Source organism: Gallinula chloropus (assembly GCF_964237585.1).
Source record: "Gallinula chloropus genome assembly, chromosome: 4".
Taxonomy (NCBI): domain Eukaryota; kingdom Metazoa; phylum Chordata; class Aves; order Gruiformes; family Rallidae; genus Gallinula; species Gallinula chloropus.
The window spans coordinates 32,472,274-32,498,827 of record NC_140088.1 but is presented as its reverse complement, the minus strand read 5'-3'; the positions used below and the strand labels follow the sequence as shown (position 1 = coordinate 32,498,827).

General features: G+C 38.2%; 1 protein-coding gene across 1 annotated transcript; it reads left to right on the top strand.

Annotated features, from left to right (window-relative positions):
* Nucleotides 1–11,068: 11,068 nt before the first annotated feature.
* On the top strand, nt 11,069–12,078 carry FSHB (follicle stimulating hormone subunit beta; the record flags this gene model as incomplete). The annotated part of the gene is made up of 2 exons (XM_084263140.1): nt 11,069–11,227; nt 11,842–12,078. The coding sequence occupies 2 exons, from the start codon at nt 11,069–11,071 to the stop codon at nt 12,076–12,078; spliced, it is 396 nt and encodes a 131-aa protein (XP_084119266.1).
* Between the last annotated feature and the right edge of the window lie 14,476 nt (nt 12,079–26,554).

Sequence of the window (26,554 nt, the reverse complement as noted above, 5' to 3'; positions counted from 1 at the left end):
AAACAAACCCACAAACAATCTGCATTTTAAGCCACTCAAATACAGTGGCTTAAATACTAGACTCCTTTAAATAGTACCTAAGGTAAAGACTAGTCTTCTCACTGTGGCAACAACCACTTTTCTGATCTCACTTTTGCATTAGACAGCGTTGGCTAATGAATCATGGTCACTTGAGCTAGCTAGCCAAGGAATTAATTAAAAAGTATTCTCTCTTACAGTCTGCAAAAGATGACTAATCAGTTGATTTCATTAGCAACTTTCCTCAACTCATGAAAGTTTGGTAGCACTTTCCCTGAGATCTCACCTGAAGCCATAGAAACATTGTCTATAATGGGAGAAAGGTTGTGGTCATATGACAGAACTTTTCTCAGCCAAGAATCCCTACTGAGCCTCCTTATTCCAAAACTGCTTCTAGGGCACTATTGCATCATAGCCTTCCCAGGTTATTTAGGAGTATTATATAGGTGTATTATATAGCAGAAGTCATTTTCTCTTTCAGTGCCTTGCCTCCTCAGCTCTTTTGCAAATCTTTTATGTCCAGTACCTGTGGAAATCAAGAGATGAAGCAAAAACCTCTGTTTGGAGCTATTAAACCATATGTGACCAGCAACTGTGGGATTCATAGTATTTACAGACACCCAGAAATTTTATCAGCTAGATTGATATCAGTTTGCTTCAGAAGTATCATTATGTAAAAGTAATCCAAACAGAAATTAGAACTCAGGAAGAGACAAATATGACAAACATTTTTCTGAAAATGACTCTTAATTCTCTGGGTGCTATAAAAAGCATTAACATGCTATAGCCAAACAGAATAGCAAACAGTGGACAACAACAAAATAGGAAGCTGCAAAATGGTAACGGTTTTAATGCTATCTCAGTTTTTGATGACCAAAAGAAAAATAATGGCTAATAAATAAATAATTACGTTTTCATTAACAATCTGCTTGGCAACATTACACTGGAGCACGAGGACTACAAGTTGAACTAATCTAATCTTTAGAGAATAGGGTGTGATTTCCTCCCAGGACATAGAGAGACCACTTGAAGTTAGGAGGAACGCCCCTCAGCATACAAGCTCTGCAACAAGCAGCTGGAAATGAGACAGAAAGGACTATTACATAGACTTTTCTGTAAATCTTCTTTCCTTATCACAAACAAGATGCATGAGAAGCAGAGGGACTGCGTTGTCCCAATCCACTTTCAGAGCAATTCCATGCTCACGTGCCACAGTTTCACGCACAGACAGGGACCAGAGGGACAAGCAAGATGGCCTGAAGTAATTAGTGTCATTGCATCCAAAGTCTGCTGTAATATCACTACTCTTACAGTGAGAGTTTTGAAACTTCTTTTTGCCCAAAGGCTTTACTAGGTCTAGAAAGGACGGAACGCGGCAGGCACCTGGCCAACAGCCAGGCGGCCTGAAGAGCTGCTTCAGCTCCCAACCTACCGTTTAGTTTGGCTTTGCCGCAATGCTGTAAAATCTGCTTTAGCTGGGAAGGAACTTGCAGCCGCGTGTGAACTTGTACTCAAGAACCACGAGGTGGCACCACAAGTCACAAAAACCTGTTGAATTATCAGCAATTATGATCTTGGCCATTTATATAATTAATAAAGCAATTGAGTAGGACTGTTTCTTTTTCAGGCAGTACTACAGAGATTACAGAGGGATTTCTGCTCAGTGACTTTTCTAGACACCAGCCAGTGTTTAGACTGATCCATTTCAAACAGCTGTTGAATACTGTGCTGAAACAGACACAACAAATCAGTATTTTAAAAAGCTGGCAAGTGACCACAGGTATCCAATTTCAAGGTAATTTTAATCACATTTAGGAACCCTGATTTCACAGGCTGGTTCATTCAACTTGTCCTGCATGACAACTGACCTGTTCCTTCCCCCACACCTTCATTCAACTCCCCTGCCTACCCCAGTACCTTGCCTGGCACCCCGCACTCCCCCACAGAGCTGCCTACCCAGGGGGCCTTCTTCACTGCCTGACACCTGCCATACAGGCAGGAGAGGAGGGTCCTAGCCCCCTAAATGACAGAGAGAGAAGATGAGCTGCTACGGTCCTTGGCAAGATAGGAGGGACTCCAGGATCCTAAAAAGAACAACGAGCAGTATCTTCTGATATCAGCCTGGCTGAGACTCTGAATGGAGGATCCACCCATCAAGTAGCTTTACTTTTCTGCCATAAGAAAGCTTTGCATCTTCTGGCATCATGTCAGGTACAGGAGTATTTACCTGATAGGCTACACAACACATCTCACATTCAGCCACATTAGACCCTCTTGGCTCTTTTTTGATGCCCTTAAATAATGGGCTGCTCCCGGTCACAACAATTTACATCTCCTAGACAATAAAAGTGTTTTGCCTTCCTGCTTTCTATCTGGAACAGTATTTCTAGTTTTTCCCTGTGGATTGGAGAGGGCACGAAAGGATATTATGGCACAGCACAAACTGCTTTGTGCACTTCTCTGCTCAACCTCCAACAATCACCAAGGAAACAATATCAAATCCAGAAGCCATTAACACAATCCCTAAAATAACACACCTCCAAATAAGCTTTCTAAACCTGTCTGAATAAAAATGGTAGCTGTGCACTGCTCCCCAAAACGTGTTCAGCCCTCAGCAGACAGCCCATGCTCTGAATTAAATGTAAGTGCTGACTGCTATCACATTGCAGTTTTTTAAAATTCAATGACACTAAGGTGCTCAGATATTTTTCATTATCTCTTACCAATTTTGGATTTTTTTCTGTAGTAAAATGAACAGATGGCAGCACCGAGTCAAATCCTCTAGAAACACAAGCAAAACTGAAATGTTAGTACTCAGAACTGGGATGCTAGAGTCCAAGAGCTGCTACCAGAAAAACAGACAAATCTTGGTGTCTTTGTCTGGCTAATGTCAGGAAAACAGCTAGAGGGATGAGACAGACAATTGTCTCTTCCACAAGAATAACAACCCTGTACTCCCACTCTCTCACACACACACTTCAAGCTCTGTTGGAGGCAAAAGGGGCAAGATCCTACAACCCCTCTATGTGCCTGAACAGTGCCTAATTCTGTACAAAGCAACCAAAAATTAAAGACTTTGGTCACGCCTGAAACTGCCAAATTTGTACCTACTTTATTCCAGAATAAAGGTTTTTGTTATTACAATTTTATGTGAAAAAATCCTTCATCAGGAATTTAGCCAAATAGAATGCTCAGTTTTTATTTTTTTATTTCATCATTCTGATAACACAGTCTTACAAATAAAGTTTGGTTTTCTTTCTTATTGAGCTATATACTGGGCTGATACCTGCAAAGTGTTTGCTTTAAGCTTCAGATCTGTTTCCTCATTAAAGCTCTGCAATACTGATTCCTGCAGTGGTTTAATGAAATTTCTTTGCAAATTTGCCATCTGATCACAATCAAACTCCTACAGCTCACAGAGCAACACCAAACCCCTATATTCTGTGCAATAATGGCTCCATGCCCTGGAATAAAGATTCCACAAGACTGCTGAGAAAATAAGTCCTTTAAAAAGTAAGTTTAGAATACCTAAAAGCAGTGAACATTATAAATATAGCTGGTCAGATAAAATGTTAAGTCACAGCTGAAGGTGGCTATATTTGCATGCATTCTTTTCAACCTATTTTCCTTAAGCAATTTGACCTAAAATTTACAGCACTTGCAAAAAGAATATGGGTCAGACATCTCCAACCTAAGACTTTATTTAGCAATCCAAATAAGATGGGCTTTTCATCCATTATCCAAGTGTGCTGAAACATTATGCAGCAACTTTATTGTGCTATCAATGCACACTGTCAGCAACATTCAAATAAGCTTCACGTTGTGTACCATAGCTGCAGGTTGGAAAGCATTAGCAGGTGGTGTTGTCTGCGTGTGGATAAAGCACAGTCCCATCAAACTGACTGTTTCAGAAGAAATGCACATTTTTTTCAGAAGTCCTTCCTAACATCCATCATAGAGAAATGCTTGCCCAGCTTCTTTGCATGGTTACAGAACATAATAGATATACAGATTGATTGCTGAAGTGTCTGAAACATTGTCTTTTATTTCTAGGTTGAACAAAATAAGAACATGACAGATCAGTGAAACAAAGTACATGGGAGAAAAAAAAATCATTCCTTATACAAACTACTAGTGGTTACTAATGGCAGCCTTAGTTCCTTGGTCTCAAGTCATTATTATTTGCATATTGAAGTATTATTTACATAAAAGTTTAAAATTATATCTATTGCTACTAATACAATATGCTTACATTTGTTGCAAACACTGACAAGAAAGAAACACAGAAGGGCTCCTAGCTCAAGTTCCCAGGTTTGCCACTCAGCAAGTTGTGTTAATGAAGGTATCTCAGCTTTCTCTCAAGCACTTGCTTTCAGGAAGCATATGCAGTACCAAAGCGCTACAATGCAGCAAAACTGTATCTGGCTTTTCAAATGAATACTCAGATATGTTTATTTAGTTTTCATTTTGGTTTAGATTTCAAAATTCAGTCAGCTCCTGATTAATATGGTTTAAGAAAGTACGTGTCTCTCTAGCAACCTAAGATTATTGCTTTTCAAAATAGAAGCCACAAAAAAAAAGCTGATACATTTAAAAAAGAACAAACTACTGTTTCTGTAAGTAAACAGCAAATGATGACCTTCAAATTTGTTGAAAACTTCTTCTACAAAGATTATTTCAATGAAGATCATTGAAATCCAGGTTTCCTGCAAGCTTTCCCTTCTGACTGCTCAAAAGCCTATCGAGCTGGGCTGCTGAGGATACTCTTCCAAGGCTGGGGAACCCACTGCTGCCAGTATTTGCCTGGGCAGTCAAGGTGTATGCTCTACCTGCAACAGACAGTAGATAGAGAGAAGTAACCTGAAGCAAATAAACAGTGAAAAGGTTTTCCTTTTATGAAAGATTTCAAACTTTTGGGGCTTTGTTAAGAATAAAACTAAAATTTAAAAAACCAAACTGTTCTTCCTCTCTCAGATATATTTTGGAAGCAAAACTATGATTTTGAAATATACGGCTTTGCATATGTTCTTAACCAGGTCTCTCCCTTGCTTTGCCAATTCTTTTCTAGTATGACTATTGTGTTAAGTCCATTAGAATGTTTTCTAGTTATACCCAGAAAGCTTAAAATAAAACAGAACAATCACAGGATCAAATCTGCAACTTATTCAAGCACAGAGAAGCTATTCCTAGAAAAAAATAATCTCTTTCACTGGAAAAATAAAATACCTGGAAGCAAAAGTGAGATGGCAAAATTTAAAAAAAAAAAAGAAAAAAATTTTTAAAAACATATAATTTTTAATGTAACTTAGCCTTCATCAGAATCTTAACATACATTTCCTAAGAGATACAACTTGAGTTACTAAACGATCCTATATAAGAAGCCAAGATCACACTGTGGTTTTTTTGAAGAGCAAGCAGCTGAAGGTTGTACGAATCCCATCACTAAAAACAGTAACAAAATGCAGCTCATTTATATATTCAAAAATGTGGTATAAAAATCAGTCAAAATAAATTAGTTTCACATGAGACAAAAACTACAAGAAAAATAAACAAATGACAATAACAGAAACATCTGCATTGTTTCTTGCACTGTTCTGTGTTCATTAAAAACTTTTCAGAAGGATTAGTCTCTGCTGCTGTTGCCTGCAAGCAGGATTTTCACAAGACTTAGAAAGACTAACAGCTTGTGTAGGTATTTGGAAATACAGGATGTATAGCCTTTGCTCCAAGTAATGGAAACTCCTCTCTCAAAAGCATTCTAAAATCCTACGCTACTAAATACATAGTCAATGCATCACAGTGTTTTCTTTATTTGCCTGAGGGTGAATATTCTTCCTGCACATGGGTGGATAGGTGTATCCTTCACTAATGATTAACTCTTTAGCTGACACCAATTAGTTTCAACTATCCAGCCCTGTGCTCGGCTGGCATAAGCTACTTCACAATTCTGCATCATCAGTGCTGCGAAATTAAAACCAAGTCAGTAAAAATTGTACAGAACAATAGTCACCAACCACCCAATGCAGTTACCACTAAGGACAATGAGGGTCTCTCCAATGACTTTAGTAAACTCCCAAGGCACGTGGACAGTAATGCAATAACAAGAAGTCATGTCCCACTAGTAGTAAGCAACAAAAATGACAAAAGGAAAATACAACACTCCAGCCAATTTATTTAAGATGGATCTGTGCTGCTGTGCTGTGAAATACCAACCCCATACAGGGAGTCCTGAAACAGATTCAGAAGCAATTTGCAATCCATGAATTTCAAGGATAGCAATTTAGTCAACCACTGGGTAGTAGCAATAAGGTCTTTTGCTTTAAATACCTGAGGTTAAATTTAGACCTCTGGAAAAAAACATCTGGACATTGGGGAGGAAGGACACTCAGTCAAGACAAGGTGTGTGCAGTAGAAACTACACAATCACAATTATATCCGGTATGATGGCACTGAAGTAAACAGCTCCAAACTTGGGAAAACCAACTCATCATTCTGTTCTAACCCATAGAAATTTAATTAAGCCATAGATGTGAGCACCTTAAACATGCCTTGAGACATACTTTCAATGAGACACCGCTTTTGGATGCCAAAACTTTTATCCTTGGTAATGTATTTATTTAGCAAGGCCTAAAACACATAACCACAACCATGAATCAAACAAACCTAAAGCCACATCCCTTGACACTTTTAAAAGAATATAATAGAAGCTAAATCTAGTCTGCAGCTAGAATAATTTACAGATAAGACCTGGTTTTGATATCAGACATAGTATTTTTTCTGCTAGAAGGTTCAATACATCTTCTATCAGAACAGTCAGATTTATTACTCATGGTAGTTGAGTTGAACACATATAACCAAGTTTTCCAATAGCACTTTGATAGATGCTGAAGTTCTCTGAAAGATCTAAATTACCTTTTTTTAAGCAAGGTAGATTTACAACTTGCAGCAAGAGAATTGTTAGTCTTACTACTACCCCTTGAAAAAGGAAACTTCATTAGTCTAGGACATAAAAGAAACACAAAGCTTTCAGATCTGTACTAGATGCTTTAAAAACAAAACAAAACAAAAAATCCCACAAAACAAATGAGAGCAGAAAACCAAAACCCAAACAGAAGAAAGAGCATTTACTGCTTAGAATGAAAACAACAGCAGAATGTGTCACAGCACTTTCTAGCTGAAATGATTAGAAATAGCAAAGCAAGTGCTCTCTTGTGGCAGCAGTGGTAACAGTGGCTTGCTGAGCTACAACAGTGAAAAATCCAAGGGAAACAGCCATAGAATACAAAAAAACAGTGATATAGAGAAGCCTTTTATTTCCCTGAGATGCCACTAAGGCATTAACACAGCCATTCAGCCACGTGAATCTGATGCGCACTATGACTTGCACAAAAGTTGGAGTCTTCACTGATGGGACTACCTATACTCTGATGAGCCAGCTCCCTGTTCATTTTGAAGACCAGATCTTATGTTACAGCACTTGCCAGTTATTCTCACTCACTTCAACAGGAATACAGCAATATTCATGGGCAGAGGCCTTCAGCACTACGTGCTAGCCATTCCAATCCATTCCCAATCTTAATGCAACTACAGGAGTCTGCAGCAACTTAAGCCCTCTCATGGGATTCTGAACAATGGACCCACTAGCATGCTAACCCTAGAAAGGTGGAGAAAGATCACAAGATTGCTTTGCCCCATTCCAAACAGGCCACTTGCAAAAGATATTCCAAATCATTAATTGCTTAGCTAGCTGCAAGTGTGAGCAGAGCACATGCAGGTCCATCTGAATATTTTCATTTCCTAGGCTGTGTACATAAACCACCACCGAACTCCAGGAGTATAACTTCAACAATTCCTCTTTGACAATCTGGGCAACACACACCATTCAGCCTAGAAGCATAATGACAGCTACAAAATCTGGGATGAGCAATAATGCTTAAGAAACAGATAAAAACATTACTTAATGCTTAAAAGTTGCTGTAATACGTGAAGAGGAAGCATTCTTCCTTTTGACATTACTCCCTAAATTAACATATAAACCATTTTAAATGGAAAGCATTTCTATTTCTCAAACACATAAAGTTCAGTAACACAGAACCCATGTATAATGTTCATACACAGGAAAATGATAGATTTCTGGATGAACAACAATTTTTTATTCCCTTCACAACTACCATTAACTTTTTTTACTCTGATGGGAATAGTTGAGAAGTATGATATAGTTAGCATATAAACATTTCCTAGACACATGAACTGTTAAACTTAAGAAAAACATATACATCATCGTGCCTATCATGAAAAGTAATTCCTTTAGTGTATCCTTCTAAGAAAAGGTATGGGAAGAAAATCAAAGTCAACCAAATAACAACTCACCAAATTACCACTCTCAGATCATAGACTTGTGGGCTAGTTGATTTCAAATTGCAATTTCCTATTACCCTAAGAATATATTCACACAATGAATTTAGCAGAGTAAAGCCTGGAAAACCAATTTAGAACTGACAATTACAGAAAAAAAGTGCCCTTGAAGTCTATGCAGGACAGAAATGTTCTTGTTAAAAAGTTTGTCTTGTGTTTACAACATGGTTTTATGAACTCTTCAGTAAGAACATGATGTAAAGCATTTCCTCTTAACCTCCCCGCTCGTTGCCACTCCCTGATCAATCCCATCAACTACACTGCTACAGCTGCTCACATCAGTGTGGAACATATGGATTAACAACAATGCTGGGACAAGAAAAAATAGAGCTGGGATGATTTTTTTCCTTTTAATCAGAATGATTTCCCTAATTTCCATCACTACAAGTGAGGAGCCTGACTGGACCAGAACAGGGAACTAAGGGAGGGAAGAAACAACATGGCAGGGGCTGAACTTGCACACTCTGCTTGTGAAACTATGGTTTAGGTGATTGTGTATGACTTTCTCAAGCTATGAAACAGATCGTTGCAATCGAGAGGCATTTTCCTTTGAAAATGAAATGTATTTAATTTTATTTAATTTACATAAATTAGTACTTAGAAAAGGTCAGACCCTTAGTGGGGGCATAAATTGTAATCAGCTTTTGTCTGTCATCTGTGGAATTAGTAATTTACAGCAAGTGAGTATCCACTCTGAGAATACGAGACTATCAACACCAAAACCCCCAAAAGACCATTATCAAACAATTCAATTGAGCTATGTTCTCATTCAAACAAAGTTGTTACTATAGTAGATGTCCAGGGAAAATTTGCAGATCGCTGTCTAACTTTGGTGTGATAGGAAATTTATTAAGAAATTAAGGTATTGCAGACTGGATGGAAACTGGAACAGATGGACAGTTTGCAGGACCGCAGGAAGGTACGAGACACTTGAAGGTCTCATTTCTAAAATCCATTCTGAAATGTATCCTGTCTGCAGGACAACTAATAAACCAGCAAGAATTTCTTTTTATGATAAAAATGCTTTTAACTGTATGTCCTTGCCTAGTTTTCTTTTGTGGATGGATTTCTATAAAAGTCAGACTGACCATAATAGAACAGTCATAACAAAGCAAGACTGGCTGTTCTGGGCTGATGATAGTAAATACAGTGCTACTGTGAGTCATTTTCTCCAGAAGTGATATGTGAAGCTCCAAAGTGACTTGTCTTTATTCTGGTGAACAGGCACACATCACTAACTTGGGATGGCAGGAAAAGGGCAGTGAGCTGGGAAGCAGTATTCATGGAAACCTCTATTATTGCAATGAACTAGGGAATTCATTCAAGTGGAGTTGGCACGCTTGCCTGTTAAAAATATTAGTATTTTCCCTGTAACATGATGATAATTGATCTGAGCTGACAGAAAACACAGAGCTGGATCCTCATTATGACATTTTTATAGTCCCTTTTCCACAATACAGACATCTCTTGCATAAGTTAAAAAAAAAAAAAAAAAAAAAAACAAAACAGTGCCCATGCAACAGAGAGGCACTGGGATAGAAATCTGTATTTTGCAAAAACACAGTGGTATTTTAAATGCTAAACAAAACTGGAGTTACTCATGGTCTAATAAAACCTATACTATTGGCTTTCTTGGACCACAGATCAATAAACAAGGACATATGCAACTCACTGGTAAGATCTAATTCAGGGAAAAACAATTAAGATTGACACCCTGAACATGTTCATTAGCCAAGAAACTTTCCAGCAATGTCTCCATTATGAATTACCAGAAGACTAGCTTGCAATCCAAAGCCAGCAGTTTGAGGGCTGATGTAAAACACAGTTAAACACCTGAACTTTTCCAGAAATAGGCTTCTCAACCTTCTTTCAAATTGTGGAATGGCTCAGCTATTTCTAAATGCCAGTGAACCAAATCCAGTGAAAGTTCTAAGCAGACACTGTGACAGTAACCTTCACCATCACTTCCTGAGTATGTCTGTGTTTTGTTTTCTTTTTTTAACTCTTAACAAGACTTGATCTCACTGTCTGGCTGAACATTAATCCGCTTTCACCAAGTACCAAACTAATGCTTGCTGCATTAATACACTGCAAATCCTCAAGGTATAAGTTACACACTATTTAGTATAAAAGGCAAGCATGGGGCTTTCTTTTCACTACAGCTCTTACCAGGAAGGCAAGTAAGAACACAGGTAAGCTTTCATCAGATCCTGATCTAGAATTCTTCTTTGAAATTGCAAATGTTGTATGAAATTAGTTGCTTCAGAAATAGAGATTTTTTTTGCTTTTTCTCTCCCTTGCTTCTTTTTCTTTTCCCTTAAACACAGGACACGTTCTCTGTACAGAAGCATAGATAAAAATATTTAATTGAATGTGATATGGTACTCTGCTATCATTATTCTGCAAAGATTGCTGACATGCCATTTCAGTCACTTAGGAAAATCAAACTCCTTTAACAATAAACATACAGATATATTTATTAAATGGCTTCATCCTGATGTTTCTGAATGCTACTATAGAAACAATTGAGGATAATGTGAAAACACAATTTCTCCCTGTTTCTATAAATATTTTCTGTTGAAAATACCTACATGTTTCTCCAGTATGGGTATATTTTTTTTATTTTACACACAGGATGAAGACCATTAATTGCTACATGCTGTTATTTTGCTGGAAAGCAATTTGTTGCAATGGCTGCCAGCTCACCAACATTACTATAGCAGTGGAAAGAGAAGAATGTGAATTCTGCATTACGGTGAATGCCACATGGTGCTCAGGATACTGCTTCACAAGGGTAAGAATCTTGCATTTCTTTTCAGGCACTAGAATTAAACATTCCAAGTGAAGTATGAATAACCCATTTCTCTGCTCTGTAGCAAACAGACAGGCAGGATGAGCCGTGTGAAAGAACAGGCTGAGTAATTGCTGTGCTGTTTGACAACAAAGTAGATACACGGCCAACCTGAACCACAAAGGGGAAGGTGAAAAGAGGCTAGTAAAAGTCAGATTTTTAACTGGCTGCATACATGTCTTTATATTGTATAATTCGAGTTAAAAGTATTACAATCTGAATCTCTGCCTTGTGTTCAAATTGTGATTGCGAACAGCTACAGTAAAGCAGCCATTACTATGTAGACTCCTCTACTTTTCCATATAATTTGAAGAATTGAGCAGCTGACCCACAAGATTGACTAGTGATGGTATGACACAAATTTTCCATATCAGTCCTCCTTAAAGGAGAAATCTCATTATCTAAGTGAAATTAAAAGTCTGATCCCAATACTTTTGATCTCAGTGGAATTTTCCCCATCTGTTTAATTAGTTGTTACATCAGGTCCTTTATTTTACAAAAAAATTTTAATCCCATAATCAATTTCAAAATAAGCATTTCCTTCTTGTGATTTTCAGGACCCAGTATACAAATATCCACCAGTATCATCTGCTCAGCAAACATGTACCTTCAAGGAAGTTGTGTATGAAACAGTGAAGATCCCTGGCTGTGGTGACCATCCTGAATCTTTTTATTCATACCCGGTAGCTACAGAGTGCCACTGTGAGACCTGCGACACTGACACCACTGACTGCACTGTGAGAGGGCTGGGGCCATCCTACTGTTCCTTCAGCCAGAATGGAAGCAACCAATGAAGGGTACTTGAGAGGACAGTTTGTCTTTAAATCTTCACTTCTAAACAAAGGTACTGAGCTTACATGGAAGATAATAGGCAAGGTTACTTAGAAACTGCCAAGATGGAAACAAAGATTTTTAAGGCCAAAATGCAGAGCTACTGACTGAATTTATCTTCAGGCTTTCCCTACTGATCCCATCAGTTTCCTTAATATCATTTTCATAGGTCTATAGAATTCTACTTCCAATTCCTTCTGCCCTTGCCTCCTCTATTACAACTTCACTCTTTATATTACTGCATTTCCACTGCCTAGTTCACTTAGCTTATTCTATGCAATCCTATGCTTTCAAAAAGTTCCCAATCTCTAAGTTTCTATTTCCCTCTGCTTTCCATCTCTCCTTAGAACACACTTACTTTAAAAAGCCTTGCAGCACTGGTTGTCTTAACAACCAACATCTATGTCCTCACTATTAGTTGGACCAAAAACCTCTGTCAATTGAGTTCTTGACTTTTTTTTTCCGAAATATTTCATACAGTCATTATGCTCTGTACATAACAACAGTGTGTTCACTTAGGAGCCAAAATCTATGTTCAAATGTTGAATGCCACCTGAACTCTTGTGCTTGCTCAGTAGGGCTTGTTAGCTCAGGCTCAGTGCCACAATAACACAAATAACATGAACTCTAGCTCATACCTGGCTAACTTGATAAAGAATCATCAGCTGTCTATTTTCATCTCAGTAAAATTATCCTAAGTCAGTTAAATAATTCTGAAACTTTTTCCACATATCAGAAATAGTGGATTTCCACTCACTCTGACTGTAAGACTGAGATTATTTTAACGCTATTCAACATAGGAGTCTCAAAGTTATTTAGAGATGAATCTAGAAGCATCTAGTGATGATACCAGTAGCACAAACACAGTGTGATACAATGCCTTGAAAGTAGTTCACAGTAGTCCCTTCTGAGAGTGGAAGTTCACAGATTTCTGCAGCAACCTAATTCTGCAATGGCTAATATGAAGATGGGATGGTCTGGAAGCAAGCTGGTGGACTGATTGAATTAGAATGAAAAATAGGTCACATTATTGGGAAAATTATCTGAAATATACAGAATGAAAGCCTAGCAGGAAAAAGAAAAGATACTGCTCTTCATCACCTACACAAACACAGAATGGAGAGCAACTGGTTCAGTAGCAGTTTGGCAGCAAAGAGCTGGAGGTTACACGAGCCAAGTAGGAGTCAACAGCATGGCACTGCTGCAGAGAAGTGGGAAAGTAAGGAGTGGAGCCTACAAGACACAACCTACCTCCACCACTCCGTTCAAGATGATAAAGGACCGCAGCTGAGTTGTTATTTCAAGCTTTGGACACTGAACTTGAAGACATTGAAAAACTGGAGACAATCCACAGTAGAGTAATAAGAATGGCCTAAGAAACATCTTAGGAGAAAAAGATTTAAATCAACTTGGTGGTATTGCTTAAGGGAGGTAATACTTAGGCAGAAGGAAATTAGTGGAACCTTTTACATGCTTGAAGACTGTTACAAAGAGAAAAGGAACAGTCGTTTCTCCATGTTCATAGTGAACAGAACAACTAATGAAAGATTCAGAGTAGTCATGAGCAAATTTTCCAAAAGGTACAGACACTGAAATAAGTTGCTGAGGAGCTGGGGAAGGAAAGGAGTGGGGTCTGTGGACTAGTGACCGCTACAGGTCTTCATGAACACACCGATCCCGTTAGGAGTAACAGAAATGAAGTTAATTTGCCATTAGACATGGGAATGAAGCAGATGGCCCCTTGAGATCCCCTGATATGTCTGCTTTTGAGACCCTTACAGACAGGTTTATTTAAAGGGAATTTGTCTGTTACTCTGAATCTCTCTCATAGTAGATAACAGATACTGTAATTTATTTAATTTTTAGCTTTTTTACTGAAAGTTATTAGTTCTCTTAATTTTATTTATAAGATTAATCTGCATGGATTTTTTTTTTGTCTAATGAAGTTTTAAAAGGGATAAAGTAATATGTAAATCAAATTGCCTCTCACTCATTTCAGTTAGAAGCATAAGCTTACTACAGTTAAAACTAAGCATATTATTCATATCAGTAATTATTCCATTATGGATGAGAGAATAAAAATAAAATTGCCACATAGACTATCTTGTAGTAATGAAGAATGGGGAAAAAATACATTTTCAATATGTCTGTAAATGCCTGTATTGTCTATTGTGCATTTTGGAATAATAAAAATAATTTTGTTGCACTTCTGTTATGTATATTTTAATAAGACAATTAAAAACTTAAGTATCCACCTGCCCACCTTACTATGCTTTAAATTACACATTTTCTTCCAACCTCATAAGTTTTTTCACATAACTGATGCACTCACCTAAGCCATATTTGCATTGCATGGCCAAGTCACATCAAATAAAAGACTGGTATATTTTAGCCTGGTGTATTACATAGCTGTAACACAACAGAGCTATGGGTGAGAATAAATATTATCATTAATACTTTGTTTAAACTATAGGGATTAGAACCTCTCCAGAGTTGTGTCCAAAACTCAGTCCCAAATTAGCTTGCATATGAAAACAAAAATCATACAGCTCTCATTTCATCTATCACACCAATGCAGCCACTCATGTTCATTTTGCAAATAAATCTATTCAGAACCTCAAAAAACACAACTATAACTAATGGAGTCAAAAGAGTATTGATCTTAATATCAGAATGCTACCAAAAAAATCCTTGGCAAGCATTATTGCAAGCTTTCACACTCTCATTGTGTATCCCACTCATCTTAGCTATCAATGCTGAGGTAAATACCAAGTCCTAGAGACTCAAAGATACAAAGAAAACAGTGCCCTCCATATAACCACTAAGCCCTACCAAGCAAATTATAGCCTTTGGAAGCACCTTTCAAATACTTTCTCAACCCCTCTCCAGTACCTAGATATGAGTTTAACGTGAATCTGTTCCATAAAGCTAGCTTTTTGAAAAATGGGCGTATCATGCAGCAAAGGCTTTCTGTTTTTCTAAGGAGCAATGGGGCACAGCAATCAAATATTTTTTTAAATGTATCTTCTTTTTCTAATCGTGTTTCCTGTGCATTTGTGTGGGCACTTATAAGTGCCACAAGAAGTATTGCTGCTAATATCAGTGAGCTTTGAATGCATGCCTCCGTTTATATGAAACTAGCACTGGTATTCTACTCTGAAATGAAATCCATTCCAAACCACGTCAACATTTACTTCTTTTCATAGAATCACAGAACACTGGGAGTTGGAAGGAACCTCAAAAGATCATCTAGTCCAAGCCCCCTGCCAGAGCAGGATCACCCAGACTAAATCACACATGAACGCATCCAGGTGGGTTTGAATGTCTCCAGAGAAGGAGACTCTACAACCTCTCTGGGCAGCCTGTCCCAGTGCTCCATTGCCCTCACAGGGAAAAAGTTCCTCCTTATATAAGGAGGACTACAGACTGATAGCAAATATTTCATTATCAATATTTTTACTGACCAAAATTCAGAAATTCTTACAGAAGGTCGGCCTGACTTGAAGAGATCTTTGACTGCCTTTGATAGTTTGTAAGACAGACTTTATCTTTATCCTATCAAAGTTCACTTTCCACTCAATGCCCAATAATAATTTCATTAAACTTACTTGGACATCATAGCTTTTCCAAAATTTAATTAAAGTACATGGAATCCATGAATATCAACATAGTCTGGGGTCCAAAAATGCTTTGACTTATAATTTAAGAAAAATATTTAAGCAGTCATTTCTATGCTTTTTGCCTAGCTCTATCATGGTGAATAAATGGGAACTCTGCCTAAGAAAAAAGCCTAAGTATGGCATGCTATTCTAAATATTAAATTGGTGGATAAAATTTAGAACCATTCTTATTAAGTCAGTAGATTGACAAAAAATTCCTACCATGGGCCTAACCCTTTTCAACTTCAATAGAACTATGGCAACAGAGACCTTTTCAAAAACTGCACATTAATTCTATTTTCCAAGGCAGATTCTGCAAAATGACCTTATAGACTTTAGCCACCAGCCTACAGAAACTAACTTTAGAGGTGGTAAAAACTAAAATGGACTGAACTATTTATTTAATCACTCCTAGTTAAGTAAAATTATTTCTTTTCTTGCATCACCCCAAAAGCAGGAAACCTGGAAAACCACACTTTATAATTTGCTGGTGAAGGCATACAGCATAGAGGCATTACATAGTGTTGAACTATCCCTTAAAGACCTTTGAGAGGGACATTTAATGCAGGATTCATTGTATTGTAATTAAGTCTTTCAAATACCCAGATGTATAGATAAACTGCATGAAGATTATTCATCTCTGCCACCACATCTGTGGGTGAATTAATACTGTCTATCATTTAATATGCAGACAGTTTGACCTTGATCTTATGAGTGTCTGTGCCAGTTGTACTTGAAGCTCTCCAGACATCAAGATGGGAACACGAAGTCCAGCAGCAGTATTCATGGTCCTCCTAATTTAAATGACTGTTTAATCCCAGCTGCCTTTGAAACAGAAAGAACACCCTGATTTTACAGACAGGCAAAGAAATACACATGCCTCACCCTGAAGCTATTAATGAAGCATCAACATATTAGCATCACCCCACTGCTGTCAATGCTCTGCTACTAACCCCTACCTAAATTCTGTAAATTATTTACTCTAGCTTAAAACAGTTTTACACTTGCCTTTATAATTTTGGCATACAACTGGTCACATGTTATTTGTTACCATAAGCAAGAAATACAAATTTCTTCTCCTTGCATTAACCTCACTGATGAAAAAAGATTAGTCATGCCAAAATCCTCAGAAAAAATCTAGCCAGAGACAGAGGTAATTACAATAGGTGGAAAACTGTGCAGGCTGCACTTGGGCTACTTGAACAGGAAGAAGAAAGACAGTTGAGCATGGTGTTCATACGCTGCACTCCTCCTCCACCCTCCCACCTCAGCAAGTGCATTTTAGTTTGTTAGTATGCAAAATTTAGCTGCACGCTTCATTTTTATTAAAAAAAAAAAAAATCCAAACCCAACATATAGCATCTTGGTTGAAACTACAGGGAAAAACCTGCCCAAAAAAGAACTAAACAGGTAATTTGAAAAAGTCATTTGGAGATGGCAGCCTTGAGATCCGTGGCTCCCCTCCACTCAAGCAATGGGATCTATAAAATTTTTCTGGGTCTCTCATGTTTCTCTTCAATTTATGTTATTAACATTAGATATCAAAGCCTTGGTCTTTCAGTGTGATTTGTACTGATAGACATTACACCAGCTCACAAGGCTGCAGTCTCTGGGAAAAACAGAAAACAAGACAGGACTAGGGTTAGAGAAAGGACATACTTTCAAGTAATCAAATGTCAGTGTTCCATTATGTGTAGGTGGGGATGAGAAAGAATTAACTAGCTATGCTTCACAGCCATTAACCATTGGTTTTCTGTTTGTAGCAACTCTAAGAGACAAGATGTTAAAACCTTACTTCACACTGATAACCTCTTAATTCACTGAAAAAACATAGGGCTGGGGCGAGGTGGGTCAGATGTATTACTTGCATAGTATGACATTATTCTGTATGAGAAAGGAAGGTAAATTCTGGATCTAATATCTTTGGATTTCATTCAGCTATACTTATATACATAAATGCTATAGATAGAGATATTATTCAGTAGGAATATAAGTCTAACCCCTAAAACACAACCTTCTTAAGATGTCAACATTCAAGACACAGAAATTAATGTAGCATTATCCAGTGGCTCATAGAAAAACCTTCAAACAGCTTAAGGAATCTGATTTTCCTCATGCTTCACGTGTGTAAAGCTTCATTCCAAAGTTATCTTACCTTTCATTATCTCCCCCTCTTGTTATACAGTATGGGAAAGTCCTGCTGGTTTTGTGAATGTTGTTGAAATTCCCCATTAAATAATATGATAGTGAAGAAAAATTTTAAGTTAGAAAGAAAACTTTTTGGTATGAAGTCTGTCAAAACTTATGTCACAGTGCAGCAAAGGGTTATGGGTCAGGGTTATATACCCTGGTAATACTTGCCTTGTCAAAAAGGCATTTAGAAACATCAACAGTGTGATTCTACATATCAAGCAGGGTACTCACTTCAGCTAGCCCAATGACTAAGAAGTAACAAAGACAGTTTAAAATTAATTCCACTCCCACTTCCAAATAGTACCAAATACAGCTCTGCCAAGCAATGGATCTGGCACAATTATTTAAAATTCTTTCCTGTATTTCTCCTTTTAGAATAAACATCTGAAACTTCATCACACGTGCTACTGCTTTAGATGGGAGACTGCTTTACACTTTTAGTGTGAATGCATGCAAACTTTACCTCACTAGCTTTGTTTATGCAACCCAGCCTTAAGACAAGTAGATCCTGATCTACAAGTGTCTGGATGTGTTCATATACTTGGATTATTATGTCTGGAACTCAAACCACTTTACACTGTGATCCTTAGTTCAGGGACAATGTAAAAGCACAACTAAATCAATTCCTGTCTATGCATAATCTAGTTACTTAGTATTTGTTACTTAGCATGTACAACACATGAAGCATTGCCATTTTATTAAGCCATTCTCTAAGTAGTGTGTCAAAACTACCTTGTCAAATTCAAATATCCCACTAATAAATTCATTGGAAATAATGAAGTTTGACAAAAATTCAGTTTACCCCAACACAAGCCCCAAACATCATTCTCTAAGAACAAGCACTGTGGAAACTGTTGTCTGGAATGTTCTTACAGACTCATGAGAACTACTTTAAAAATACTTATTTTCATCTGTTTAACACTGTAATATTTTAGAATGTTTATCTTAAGAATATTAGTATAACTTAGGGGGATTACAGAATATTCTGATACAGCATCTGAAGAGTATCTGTTTAGTTTTACTTGTACTGTGCAGACTAATGTTCCTCTAATAATAAAAAATAAAGTAGCTTGAGAACAAGCCTGGGAATGAACAACATGACATCAGAATAACTAAGCCTCAGTTCTGAATTTCAATGCTTCAGGGGTTAAATAGTCAAGGGTTTGTGATGCCCTTAAATAATTCAGTCTATGCCCTTTCAGTAGATGTCTGATCCATTAAATATTCACTAACACTTTGAAGACTGGAATAGTGTCAGATCTCAAATTAGAAAATTTCCTTTTAATATCACTCTAGTGTTGATTTCTGTCATTATTTGAGGTTGTTTGCATCTCAAACTAGCTAATATTAATAGCGCCCCAAAAAAGGAATCTTCTCGTTCTTGCTAACTTAGTATGCCATATGAAAGAAATGAGCAATTCTGCTTTTGACATACAGACCCCCCTTGAATTCGAAATGGGAAAAGTGACGTGCCCAAGCACATGGCAATTGATAAGGGAGACTCCCAACTTCTCACTCTTGTAAGGGTTCATAAAAAACCATAGTTGGAAGCATTATAGAGTAAGTAATATTACTATGCTACACCACTTTATTACAAACGAACCCTCATACTTGATCTGAAAATAAAAGCTTATAGACCATCACAAAAGGGGAGAACAAGGGAAAAGTGCCAAATTGTAACTGTACTACTAATGTAACTGCACTGCCTAATGTAGACTTGCCAGGGTTTTCAGAAAACTGAACTGGGAAAATCCCTTCAGTTTGGCATGACATCATTACAGAAATCCTCATTATACTGCAAGTCTCCAAAAACATTATGCAAGCAGCTGTTCAAAAAGAACTGAAATTAGATCTTTCACATATCAGGAACTCTGCATCATAACTGGATCATAACTCTGCATCATAACTGGATTCCCCTGCTTGAATGTGACATACGTCACATTCTCTTGATGAACATGTCTGTGCTATACAAAGGATTTCCTGTTTACTTCGGAAGATTCCTAATAAGAAATCCATACAATTCACTTGTTCTTTCAATTTGTGAATTGCTTCCAAGTAGGTGTTGATAACTGTTTTGTCTGCCATGGATACTGCAACCCAACAACACTAAAAAGCAAGATGCCTTAGTCACGTTTCTTCCTCATATCAATGAGGGGACACCGTAAGGGACCTATTTTCTCAATACACTCCAACCATTATGTGGAATAAATATTGCTGATCTATTTGTGACAAGGACTTATTACTGTGAACCTGGAAATAGAATATCCTGAGTTGGAAAGGACCCATAAGGATCATCAAGCCCAACTCCTGGCTCCACACAGGGCCAGACAAGTCAAAGCATGTGACTGAGGGCATCGTCCAGATGCTTCTTGAACTCAGTCAGGCTCAGTGCTGTAGCTGCTTCCCTGAGGAGCCTGTTCCAGTGCCTGACCACCCTCTCAGTAAAGAACCTCTTCCTAATATCCAACCTAAACCTTCCCTCTCATAGCTTCATACCATTCCCTCAGGTTCTATCACTGGTCACCAAAGAGATGAGATTGGTACCTGCCCCTTCTCTCCCCCTTGTCAGGAAGCCATAGATCATGATGAGGTCTCCCCTCAGCCTCCTCTTCTCCAGGCTGTACAAATCAAGGGACTTCACCTCTCCTCATAAGACTTCCCCTCCAGACCCTTCACCATCCTCATTGCCCTCCTCTGGACACTCTCCAATAGTTTCATGTCACTCTCCTACCATGGCACCCAAAACTGCATGCAGTACTCGAGGTGAGGCTGCCCCAGCACAGCGTATAGCAGGACAATCACCTCTCTGGACTGGCTGGCAACACCGTGCTCAATGCACCCCAGGGTATATGGTTTGCCCTCCTACCTGCCTGGGCACACTGCTGGTTCATGTTTCACTTGCTGTCAACCAAGACCCCCACATCCCTCTCAGCATGGCTGGCCTCCAGCATCTGATTCCCCAGCCTGGATGTGCAGCCACAGCAGAATCCATCACTTGCCCTTGTTAAACTTTGTGCTGTTGGTGAGTGCCCAGCTCTCCAGTCTGTCCAGGTCTCTCCGCAAGGCTTGTCCACCCTCACCAGAGTCAACAGCTCTTCACAATTCGGTGTCATCTGCACACATGCTACTGATCATTTGACAAACTAAATTCATGTTAGTGAATACCAAGAAACTAAAAGCACTGCAGCTCAAACAGTTAAAACAAATGAAGTAGTATCACTGTGTCACAAATCAAAAGGCCTCACTGAAAAACAAGATAGCAAGGAATTAACCACAGAATCAAAAATGTTACCAGCAGGAATTAACTGCATAATACTCTCTAGTACAGCAGTCCCTCCCTTGCCACTTGGTTTGCCATGTTTCCTTGTACAGAGAAAGCCTAAGATATCTGAAGGAGAGGAAGGGATATTTCAAATTCATCTTAGATTTCACATCAGTAGAATTATACAGATGGAGAGCAATGTACAGTGCAAGCTTCTTCCCAAAAGAAAACACGAGATAAAGGAAACTATAAACTCACTGAATTAAACAGAATTGGACCATGTCCTCACAAAGAGACTTCTATCAACTGTTATGCAGTTTAATGACTGGTTCTGATGACAATTACTGCACCTCTAACTCAGCAGGTATGGACATTGTTAAGGGAAAAATATATTCCACTGAATCCAACAGCCCAAGAGAGATGAGGCTTCTGCAGCTCTATATTCCCAGGTCTAACTTGCAACAAGGCTGGAATAGATCCCCAAGTTGGCATATGCACTCAGAGCACATATATACACTACATATACCCATGGCTTGCACTTGATTAATTCACTCCTATTTCTCCAGTCCATGGCACCCAGGCAATGAACTGCCTGGCCTGTGGTGGCAGCACAGCTGCTGGAAACCAGACCCCCCCTCACGCCAGGTGCTGGCAACATGGACACACAGGCCCCCATGACCCATGGTCTCACCCCAGTTGTTGGCACTTCAGTCCAATCTTGCTGGTCTCCCTAGCTGCTGGCACCACAGATACACAGGTCCTCCAACCAGTCCAGCTGCTGGTGCTCAGACCCAGGTATACACATGCACACAGAATCAGTCTCCTTCATCCAGCAAAAGAGTTAGAAATTAATTTAATAGGAAGATAGGACAGACTGTACCAATCTGGTGCAAGACATGGCCAGATAGGCACACCAAACAGCAAGCTGCTTACCTCAGACTAGCCCCATTCATTCCCACACTTACTGCTCCCTAAATCACCTAAATGCATCATCTCTTCCCCCACCTTGGATTCATCCCCTCAACATTCTATGGCAAGTCCTGTGCAATCCCAAAATATGCTTCCCCTGCATCCCATATTGCATCACATATCCCTAGGCAGCAACCCCTCCCAGTCCAAAACATGCTCCAATGTTCACTCATCTTGATGGAGTTGCACACCTGGGAACTAGGGCTAAGGGGGCAGTTTTGGGGATGACACAGACACAGAGGGAGTTCCTTCCTCCAAATCTTTAATCTGGGTTCCAAAAATGCCTTTGTGCCTCTGTGCTCCTCTGGGCTTACAGTGATGAGCCTTTGACAAGCTGACAGCTCTCCTGCAATGGACCTGGCAGTACCTAAGCAGAGCACTGCTTTGCACTCCCACCTACCACTGTCTCTCTATAGTCCTTTCTAGGTGTGCAGACAGCCTTTTATCATGTAACCTAAGACACAAGCCAATGATACAGCCAAATATTTATGAAACATCAGTTTCTGCTGTTCACACTTATTCAGAAGTCAAATTAAAATGCTAGACATCATCTGCTAAACACAGGGATGTGTGCAGTCTGTTGTGAAGTCAACTGTCAATCCCATCTAGGTCTCATTAGGCTTGAACTCTACACCAATTTATAGATTTTTCCCTAGTGTTTAGCAAAGCCCCAAGTGAAGAATAGTCTTTCTTTGGCATGCAGGCCAGACAAATCTTACTGCGCTTTCACTCTCTTAATTGATGTTCAGGATTTCAGGTTGTATAACACTTTAATTCTTTTTAAGGCTTTTAGGTAAAAACCAAAACAAAACAAAACCCCAATAAAAGCCAAAACCTACTTACTTGGGTATTTTATGTTTGTATTTAATAAAACAGGTGCTTTCCTCTTCCCATCCTTACCATATTTTCTGGCTACTGAGGGTAGCAAAAAGAGAAGAATTCTTGCACATTTTCAGTCATGATGTTGCTAACAATTCACATGTAACTCCATAGAAAGTCTTTTGAAGATAAATTCTAGTAACTTTTTCATGTCAGTAACTTTGTCCTTATTCTTTTCACATGGCAAGCACCTAAAATCACATCTACTTTTCCAAATTGTGTGCATAGCTTTATGTCCACTTTATTCAAGCTTGCAGATTAGATGTTTCACAATGAAAATATCCAGTTATTCAGTAGTTTTGCTTTAATATCAAGTGGGTGCATTCTCATTTTTGGGCACACACAACGCTACACACAAGTTAGAAAGTCAATTTTTCACTAACTGATAAATGGCAGTGACATTAGGTACCAAAAACCACCATCAGTCATCTTCTGCTTAAGATGCTAGGTAGATGTTTTTGATACAGCCTTTGGCTTAAATGCACAACAGTATGTTTCTTCTTAAAAAGTCCTTGGCTGAAGGACATGCAGCAAAACTAGTTGGTGCAATGTGTTAAGTATGCAACACTTCTATTCTGCAGTAAACAAGATGATAGCATAAAAACGTTCCAAAAGACTTACACCTCTGTATCTCTTTGGAAAAAAACTGTGTTACATGAGTAAGTCCCTCCAGATGAGAAAAACTTATGATAGTCTATAAATAATCACTGGTATTTTTAATTGTTTCTTTAGCTGTCTTTCCACTTCTGAGCACAACACTCAGATATCTTACTGCTGTTTGAGCAAGAATCACAAATAATAATGGAATTAAATCGATATTGTGGCAAGAAGGAATGCACATGTGAGTAATGAAACTCACAGTCTGCTTTCAATGTAGAACTAAAGATAAATTCCCCTTTCACCTATTCAGCTCAGACAGTCTTCGGCATTTATTGAGCAAAATGTTTTGATTTCAGGTAATGTTTTGCTTTGTCTGAATGAGAATGACCTTTATGTGGCACCTGTACTAAAGTAAAATTCATTGGGAAACCAAGGCCAGACAGATTTTCCTGGTGAACACTTGGGTTTCCAAAACAAATCGGGTTGTAATTCATTGTAAGCAATACTTTTAGGAACCCAGCTTTAGTTATCTAAATTAAAATCTCCACAAGTCAGGTTTCCTAAATCTAATTTACTCTTTAGTACAGTAACTTGTTCTCAAGTAGCTCACCAGAATAAGCTATGAGTCTGTGTAACAATTCCCTGGTTAGGCTCTGAAATTCCACTTGTAAGACTTCCTGTACTTGAACAATCCTTCCTAAATGCATAATTCTTTTATGAAAATCAGATAAATTCTGAATCACAAACAGGCTTTTCAATATAAGAACCCTTCTCATTTGCTTATATATCATTAACAGCAGCAACAAATTCATGCAAATCAAATGCCTTGTGCTCAGGTTTAAAACTCATGTATGGGTGGCTTCCCATTCTCTAAGTACCCCAAAGTCTCCAGTGTAATTTAAAAATAAAAATATCTCTGGGCTACATCTTTCCCAGGAATTTGAGAGGAGATTAAATGGAGTCAGCTACTCAACATTTGGGAATGACTTGATACCAAATATCTTCAAAGGTTGGAAAACAAAGCACAATTCAGAACAACCAAGTGAGGATTTACCCCTGAAACAGCATCTACAGGACTGTACACATATTTCTAGGTCATTCAAGTCCTGTAAAAGTTATATCGCATCTATTTACATCTTTTAATTGCCCTGGGATCTAAAAAGGATATCTAGGTTCTTTTCACATCAGAAAAAAAAAAGCTTCAATAACTATAACCTTCTAAAACAGCTGCAGTACTAGATATTCTGATTTTTAAAAACAAACAAACAAACAAAACCCCAACAAACACTGCCTATAGCAGCAAATGATCCTTCAGTTTCCAAGGTAGGAAAGCAAGATTCTCCTTTAATGTGATACGATTGTATTCTCTGACTTCAGAATGTACCCCAGCACTAGACATAAGGAGTTAGTTTCCTTTTATTTCAACAAATAGGGTTCTTACCTTTGAAATCTTCCTTCCACTCATCTTTCTTATCCCATCAAAGATTCAGACTGAAAACTTGCATAATTCTGGAGTGAAGGGAATTTTCTTTTTAATTCCCATAGATCTTTTCTAGGAGTCTTACTATTCTGTGAATCAGCCTTTACAGACCCAGGATTCAGAAAATAACCTTATTTTTACTGTACCAGATACTTCCATAACTATTAATAAAATGATATAACCTCTTTCTCAGCTCACAGAATGCTAACAAGCAAGCTAGACTCACTTATCTGATGATTCTACCACACAGTCTGTTTCAGAATATTTATTTCCAAGGAAAGTTGTAAGACTCTATATTCAAAATCCTGTCAGTCTTAGCAGTTGTGATGGATTGCATAAATTAAGTAGCATAATTCTGTTTCAGCTGAAGAATGTAAACTCTTACAAAGAATCTCTTGGATACCACTAAGCAGAGGTATGAATATCAAGTTCAGTATCTGGGAATGATCCTATGTAGGATACTCAACCACTGTTTTTTATAAAGATGCTACAACCAGCTGGGCATAGCTGAAGTACATCCAGTGGGGAATAAAAACCCTCAAAACTAAAAACCCCCAAACAAATCAAATCAAACACAGAACTCGATTCTGTAAAACTGTTCTCTTAGTAACAAATAATGGCAGGGCAGAGCAGCATGCACAGAGCAATGAGGATACCAGCATACTACACCACCTCAGCTGAAAGGGCATTCACATTAATAGGAACAGTATTTTATCCTGTTCACCTACTTTCACTCAAGTAACTGGCACAGCCATTGTGTGATAAGAATGCAACAGAAAGCAAATGGAGAATTAAGCGCTGTTATTTGATCTATACTATAAATAAATATCTTCTGCAAACATGTGTCATAAAGGTGTCTCATTGGGTATGTTTTAGCTGCAGAACTTCCCAAGAATATGACTTATCCTATGAGATATTGTGCCTGTAGCACATTTGACAGAAGGAAAAAGTGAAGATAAAAGAGTATTTATTTGTCAGTGAATCTGTTAATATCAAATAGTAAAATGAATGAAGAGTAATAATCTTTTGGACTTTTTATGGATAATAGACTTATGAAGAACACTGCTGCACAAATCATCAGCCTTGCTTGCCAATCTAACTATATCGTTGCCCTTTGCAACCTTCTACTATTTGCCATCACTTTCAAGGCTCTTTATGATTGACCAGTTCTACCTATCATCTCTCATCAAGTATTTAGAGGCCTCCAATCAAGCTATAGTGACAACTTCTATCATCTAGTTGTTAATTTTTCAGAGAAGCACCTCTGTACTTACTGGCAAGTTATGAGTTGACGCATCCAAAAAGGCACTTTGTGCTTCTCCTTTGTATCTTCCCTTAAAACTCTTCTTTACAATGATGCCAGTAAGAATAATATTGTGGTGCATGAAAATGGATAC